This window comes from Phalacrocorax carbo, chromosome 7, assembly GCF_963921805.1.
Source record: "Phalacrocorax carbo chromosome 7, bPhaCar2.1, whole genome shotgun sequence".
NCBI lineage: Eukaryota > Metazoa > Chordata > Aves > Suliformes > Phalacrocoracidae > Phalacrocorax > Phalacrocorax carbo.
Window position 1 is genome coordinate 1,236,613 of NC_087519.1, and position 7,328 is coordinate 1,243,940.

Genomic DNA, 7,328 nt, shown 5'->3' on the forward strand with positions numbered 1-7,328 from the left:
AAAACCGGCAATACATCAGTACAAGACGAAAGGCTTGCAGTAATTGAGATCCTACAGACTTCTGGTTTCCTTTCCAGGGCACTTTGCTAGCCCAGACTGCAGTAGAGACCCACGTGGATTACACATGGGCCATATTACACCCAGTGAAATTAATTTTCCGTGAAAAGACTTCAAAGTCTAGAAGGAGCCATTATGATTATTACCATAGATTAAATAATTAATTCTAGATTAACTGAAGAATGCCTAAAAACAACCGTACTATAGTAAAAAAAAAAATCCTGTTTCCAAAAGCAGAGCTCTAGAAAATATGCAAAAACAAGATGCACCGTCTGGAAGATGCAGCTTCACTGATGCAGACTAAAGTAAAGCGCCTGTGAGCTGCTGGGGATGCTCTGAATTCCTCATTACTTCAAATCCTGGGTTTGGAAGTTTTTCCGACCTATCTGCTCTAGACAGAGAAGGAACTAGCATGCGCTCTTTGCCCTGCAGCACCGAGGCTCCCAGGGCAATGACTGGGTTTCACTGCAAAAGTCCCATGCCCCGGCAGGTCAGAAACCGATATTTGCAAGGAAATGAAAACAAATAAGTCTCCACATCACAGGACGCTTGCAGCAGGGCTGGGAGGAAAAGATGAGAGCGAGAGGCCTGGGGTTCGGCACGCATTGAGTCGTGTGTGCGAGAAACATAAGCAAATGCAGAAAAATTGGCAGGAGAAAAAAAACGACCCCGTGCTCCGCGGTGATTCCTGTGACTCGTGGGCTGCAGCCATTAACGCCACAAACGCACCGCCTGGCGCTCAGCGAGCTCGCTCTCCTGGCTCGCAATTTCAACGAGCCTTCCCCCAATAAAAACGCTTGTGGGAATGGTTGCGTGGGCACCCCCGGGGCCGCCCCCCAGCCAGCAGCTCCGCGCCGCCGGACACCCGCCCACCATCGGCATCGCGGCGCTGCCAACCGCCCACCTCCCACGCCAAACGCCACCCCGCAGCAGGGCGCAGCGCAGCCCACCGTCCGTCCCCTCCCGCCGCTGGTTCAGTTGTTCGGTCTGAGGGTTTGCTTTCTTGCCAGCCTACGTGGCAAGAGGGATCTCCAGCCCAACTTGCAAAACTCAGACTAAGAGCAATCGGTGTCATTGACGGATGCTGGGAGCTTAAGATGGGAGCTGAATGCCGGGGTTTAGGACTAACAAGTCTGCAGAGGCAATGCAGGATCAGACTGCGTGCGTCAGACTTACAGAACTAAAGATCCCAATCCCGGGATGAGCTACTGGCTCATCTCAAAATGCAAGAGAAAGGGGACCATACCTTGCACGCCACAGGCTTCCTGCGGAGCTGGTGGGCTCCTGCCCTGCTCTGCCCCGCGCTCGGGCGCCTGGCGCTTGTATATCCTGTGGGGCTGCGCCGCTCCGTCCTCCTGAAAGCTGGTGGACACCGGTTCGATGAAATAGTCCTCGTTCATGAGCCGAAACACGCCTTTCTGGCAGGGAGAGACAAAGTTGTCACCGTGAAGCCATCTGCAGCTAGCACAGACTGACGCTGAAGAACCCAGGAATGGGAGAGGGTTTGCAAAATTTTCCAGGAAAAAACAGGTCTTCCCTAAAGAAACGGTTTTTATGGATATTTTGAGCTCTAAACTCCCAGACGAAAGAGGACACGCCAGCACGGAGCGATCGCTAAGAAAGCAAAAAAGATAGAGAGATCCCATCACAAAGCACGATGGGTGGTGGGCCCAGTGGGTGTCCGAAACGACCCCCTGCAACCTTCTTTGGTTAATTACGACCCCCCCCGACCCGGCCCAGCTGCAACACGTCGTTATGGACTCGCCCAGGACCCCCCGGCCCCCACGCTGCAGCTCAAGAACAAGGAGCTGCATTCACTGCATGGGAAGCTCTTTGGAGGGGCGGCTTCACCCCGAGGAACGGGAGCTCCCGCGGGAGCCTGCAGCGCCGCTCGGCCAGTCAGGGCGCTGCCGCGAGGAGTGTTCGTGAACGTATTTTGTGCCGTAAGACAACCCCATCCGCTCTCGGTTGCTTCAGAGCGGCCATACGGTGTCTGGAGCAGGCTGAGGCGTCCCACGCTTACTCGGGAGCCCGTTCATACTCAGCTTTCCTTACCATGCTTTTGCTCTGACATGTTTATTACTTTCACACCCCAGGGCAGGGACAAAGAGAGAAGATCAAAACCCACCTCTACAACTGTTTCCAAGATACAACAGGACTGAGCCTACTACTGATGCTTTCCCACCGCTTATGTGGTGCCGGGGAAGAGAAAACGGCTTCCCCCCTAATGACCTCCTTGCAGATGTGAAATAACAAGGAGAAAGCGCCATGGGGATGGGGAAGGAAGGGAAGGAGGCCACAGATACAATTCCTTCTCTGTTTGCGGATGCAGGTTACTCTGAGCCAGGAGGGAGCAGAGATCTCTGCCCAGGGGCCACGTTTCATCACTGGTTGGTTCGATGGTAGCACTGAACAGCATTTACTGCCTGTGGGAAGGTCTGGTTCTCTCTGTTTAAAACATGCCGGGTAAACCCTTTTGCACTTGCGTGTCCCAGTTCACCCCAGTAACCCCTGTCTCCTGCTCCCTCACCGTGGTCTGCCACAAGAATGAGAAACAGCCTTGGAGAAGGTGAAATTGCACTGGCCAAACTACCCAAGCCAGAGCAGAACCCAGCTCTTACAGCTCTATTTTAGCTTAAAATCACTGACAGGAAGGTTTTGAAGTCTTACAGTAGTGTTGTAAGAAAGGTGAAGCCTGGTCACGGGATCAGGGATCTCGGAGGCTGGCCAAGGGTGTCAAACACGGCACAATTACCGTGTGCCACACCAGTAACCGCTGCTGGAGCAGGGGCTGCACCGCTAACGGGGAACTCGGCCCTTCGGTTCCACACGTGAGGCTGCCGCAAGCAGGAATTTTGGGACAGCCCATCTCTGCTTTACAACTGGGAACGGCAGAGTGCTTTCTGCAGCAACGCTGGCCTTGAAACGCAAGGTCCCACCACCACATCTCACGTATAAACGTGATACGCCCCCCAGCCTGGAGCTCTGCGCGCCCCCACACCAGTACCACGTTCCTCACTTACGCCCTGTAATGCTGCCCGTGTTTACAAGTGGCAGGCGAGTAATTCCCTGCAGCGAAGCAGCAGCTCTCAACGCACTTTCCAGTTATGAGACACGCGGCGCATCGCTAAGTGCAGTTTTCCACGGTTTAGTATCTGTCTGACAAAAAGCCGCGGTTATTTTAAGACTGAGTAGAGAAGGTTTAAAGCAACTTCAGCCTGAGTTTGGCTCACCCCTCGCAGTTTTCGGGCTGCAGACCCTCTCGCAACGTTGTGCTAATGCCTTTTGTGAGCTCATAACTTTTTCTGCTTCTTAAAAAAATTAATACTAATCAGCAGCATTTGCACGATACTGCTCATTTTCAACACGTTTTACGGACGGGGTTCGCCAAACGCCACTACAAAATGGGGGTTTTCAGGTGACACATTATGTGGGTGAAAAATTACTTAACGAGTACATTCTTCTATTTTTTGCTCTCCTGCCTGTGGTTAATTCACAAGAAGTTTAATTCTCTTAACCAGAATGTATTTCCAGTGACTGGGTGAACATCCTTCAGCCCCTTCACCTCGGTTTTGCCTGACTCACGCTGCACGACTGGATTTCTAAGTGCGATGGCAGGTTTCAGCTCGCTGCCAGGATGAGGCCACGCAAACATTCCCAGAAGCATCATACATTACCGGGGGTGTCCGTGCGTCAACGGGAGCGTCCACAACACTTTCTACCTCTGTGTACCCTGCAGCCACCAGTGTTATTCTCATACAAACATTTGCAGAAAAAAAAAAAAATTAATCGGAGGTTGCAGGCTCCTCCCAGGTGCATCGGTCTATTTTTTACCCAAATGATGGATATTTTCTGCAGCCTTCATCCCCCTGAGGCAGGGGTGCTGCATGGAGTGCAGGGTGCCGAACACCCTTAGCTGCTGTTAAATTTAGTAGGAAAAGAGCAACCAGCACCTTCCCGGGTGCGCCCAGCTCCTGCCCTGCCATCAGCCACGGTGGGGAAGGTCTGAGCTCTCTTCCTGCGGCGTGATGGAGCGGCAGCAGCGATGCCCCCCAAAACCCAGCAGCACACTCGTGCGCATCCAGACGAAGCGCAGTGATTCGGGGTGGCCTCTGCAAACCTTCCGTTCAAAAGCCACCCCGCTCTGCCGGGCTAACGCAGCGTACAGGCACGCTGCCTTTCTTTAAACACAGGAAGCTTAAAATGCAAACACAGCCCCCAGCCGAACGAAGCCACCTGCGGCGGCCGGCAGACCCACGATGCGATGGAGTTATCGTCCCTCCAAACCCAGAGGCTGCTGGTGATCCCGTTCCCACCCCAGCCGTGCCTCCCTCCTCTGCCCACGCTGGGGATGTGGGGGGTTTTCCCGGGGTCAGCCCCCGCGAAGGAGAACCCCCTGCTACACCCACCGCCTCCAGGGAACCCCAGCGCCTCTGTCATCCCATGGCCCCGGCTCGGGAGTGGGGGGTCTGTGCGTTATGGGAGCTGCCAAGTTATTTGGTGACACTTCTGCAAGCTCCCAAGAGGTTTTAATCCCCGTGGGGACCCGGTACCTGCGCCAGCTGGATGCCAGCTAACGCAGGTCCGCACGGTCGTGCCGAAGCCCTGAATTTGCCTTGCTGAGCGCTGCCACATGAGCTTTATTGGCGAAAGTCACTTCGGCTCTCAGCAAAACTTACGCTCTTACAGGTCACTGTCGCCTTTGAAAATATTTGCAGCGGAATGAGGCAGCAGAGGTGTTCCCAACACATACCGGAGTTTCGCTACACACGAGCTGCGTTATCGCAAACGCCTCCAGGTTTCAGACACCTCGTTTTCAGACATGTTTCTCATAATCCTATGTTTACATACTACAAGACAGAGGTGACATGCGAATTGCTCTCTTTGGGAATTTGGAGACAAACAAACAAACAAACACAGTCCCAGAGAGCTCCCAAACCACTGGAATCCATGGGAAATTTACGGTCAGCTCATCCTCGGCCGCATCAAACCGATGTGATGAGATCCCGACTCTGCCGCTGTCGGGAGGAGTTTTGCTAATGCTTTCGGCAGAAAAAAAGGATTTCACACAGATGCTGCTAGTTCCTTATTGACTAAAAACCTCCGTACTTACCAGGCCATCGCACGTGCTGAGCGCGGCCAGCCCTCCCGTCAGCGCCCGGCTCCGAACCTCCCCGATCATATGGCAGGAGTTGTACGTGTGAGACTGGATCTTGGCGTGAGCGATGCCCCCGTATCGCCGCTCGCTGACGAACCCCGGCACCAGGAGGTAGTTGTTCAGGCTCAGGTTGAACCTCAGGGGTTGTCCTTTGTAATGCAGCTCATAGAAGGCGAGAAACTTGCTCCTGGAGGAAGGAGACCTTCGGTGGAGGGCTCGGTGGGACAAATCGTAGGACAGGAATGATCCGCTCTCGTCAACCTTGATGGGATAAACGATGTCGCTGCTGGAGGATGGCGGAGCAGGCTCTGGAAGAAAGGGGGTCCGTGGTTAGCTGTAGGGTTCATCACCTTCCCTCCGCCACCGCTCCGGCGGGATGCTGAACTCCCGAGGCAGCCCAGCGGGGTCAGGCACCCAAACACCAGTTGGACGCGGTAACTGGTGCCCGCGGCCGCTGCCGACGGCACGGCACCCCACAGCCGTGGGATGCGCGGGGCCCCACGCTGCCCCCCCTGCCCTCGGGGGGGCTTCTCCCTGGGAGAGGGTTATGGGCAGGGTTAGGGGGGATGGAGGTGGGTGACGGGGGGCCGTGCAGCTCCGGGGCTCTGCTCCGGTTTCCACACAGACGCTCCCGCTGTAATTAAACATTACAGCTGCCGGGAAAAAAAAAAACCAACAAAAACAAAAACACCACAAAAAAATCCACACACACACAAAAAAGAACAACCCAAACCCCCCAAAATCCCTCCAAACCCCAAGACCCGGGTTTGAAACGGTGCTTGGAAGCCGTCGGGGGGGGGGGAAAGCATCCCCCCGGGCACTGAGCGCCCCGGAGCCTCCCCAGCTGGGTGCGTGGGAGCCGCGGGGAGCCGAGCCCGCCGGAGCCGCGGGGCGAGCCCGGCGCGGGGGGCTGCAGCACCCCCGCAGCCCGCCGGCACCCCCGCGCCCCCCGGGGCCACCCCATCCCCGCGCACCTCCCCGCGCCGTGCCCCCGCCCGCGGCCAGCGCGGCGGCGGCGAGGAGCAGGAGGCCGGCCGGGGCCGGCATGGGTGCGGGCAGGCGGCGGCTCAGCGCGGCCGGGCGCGGCGGGGCCGCGGCGGGCGGGGCCCGCGGCTCGGCGGGGACGGGCCGGGCCGGGCAGCGCGCGCCCCTGCCGCCCCCGCCGCGGCCCGAGGGCGCCCCCCAGCGGCCGCCGCCCGCCCGCCCGCGCCCGCCGCCGGAGCGGGGCTCGGCCCTCGTCGCACCTTGTTTATTTTAATTTAAATTTTGTTCGCAGGAGAAAACGAGCGGGAAACGCCAAACCCGGCTGATTTAAAGAAGCCCTGGGCGGGACACGCAGGTTGCGGGAAATTGCAGCCCCTCCCAGCCCCCCCCCCCCGGCCTCAGCCAGCGGGGGAAAAACCTGGGGGAAAAAAACAGCAAAGCGGGCGTGGAGTGTCCGACAGACCCGGCCCGAGGGGCGGCTGCTGAGCGGGGTCTAGCAGAGCCAGGCTGCGGGGGCAGCTCTGACGCGGGCTGGGCGGCGAGGGCACGCTCCGAACCCCGCGAAACGCCTTCTGCGGGGGGTGACAGCAGAGCGCGGGGAAAGGAGGCGGGCAGGGGGGCTCCCCCGGGGGGTCCCCGAGCCCCCCCTTCCCGCCCCGCGCAGGGGGAAGCGGAATAAATGTAGAGAAAACGAGAATAAAGGTGTTTTCTCACGCCCGCGGGCGGCGCGGCGGGCCGGGGGCTGCTCGTGGTCCGGGCGGCACTGACAGCCCCGCGCCTTCCCACGGGGCTGCGGCTCCGCTTCTGCCGGCCTCGGGGGGTGGGGGGGTGCGGGTGTTAATTATTTCAATAACAATGTTAATTATGCAAATAAGCCGGGGGCAGCGCGCGCCGCCGAGTAGGGCGGAGGGAGACAGTAGTGCGTGGCGCCCGGCTAGCTCAGTCGGTAGAGCATGGGACTCTTAATCCCAGGGTCGTGGGTTCGAGCCCCACGTTGGGCGCTTGCTTTTTTTTCTCTTCCTCGCTTTTTTCTTTTTACTTTTTTTTCCCCCCTTTTTCCCGCACTCGCCCTCCTCCTTGCAGCCAGCAACGCACAAGCAACCTATTCCTCAGTGGGGGGCCCTGGATG

At 57.6% G+C, this 7,328-nt stretch overlaps 1 protein-coding gene and 1 non-coding gene across 3 annotated transcripts in view; one reads left to right on the forward strand and one right to left on the reverse strand.

The window, feature by feature from the left end:
- The window catches only part of ADAMTS7 (ADAM metallopeptidase with thrombospondin type 1 motif 7), a 52,041-nt gene extending 45,734 nt beyond the window's left edge, over positions 1-6,307 (reverse strand). For both annotated transcript variants that reach the window (XM_064455973.1, XM_064455972.1), the window contains exons 1-3: positions 6,190-6,307; positions 5,171-5,523; positions 1,304-1,475 (exon numbers count right to left, since the gene is read on the reverse strand). In XM_064455973.1, the coding sequence (XP_064312043.1) occupies positions 1,304-1,475; positions 5,171-5,523; positions 6,190-6,262 (598 nt within the window). In that variant the 5' untranslated portion in view covers positions 6,263-6,307. The remainder of the gene's footprint in view (positions 1-1,303; positions 1,476-5,170; positions 5,524-6,189) is intronic.
- An 820-nt stretch (positions 6,308-7,127) lies between these two features.
- Positions 7,128-7,200, forward strand: TRNAK-CUU (transfer RNA lysine (anticodon CUU)). Its single transcript has one exon. It is a non-coding gene; the product is annotated as a tRNA-Lys (tRNA).
- The last annotated feature ends 128 nt before the right edge of the window (positions 7,201-7,328 follow it).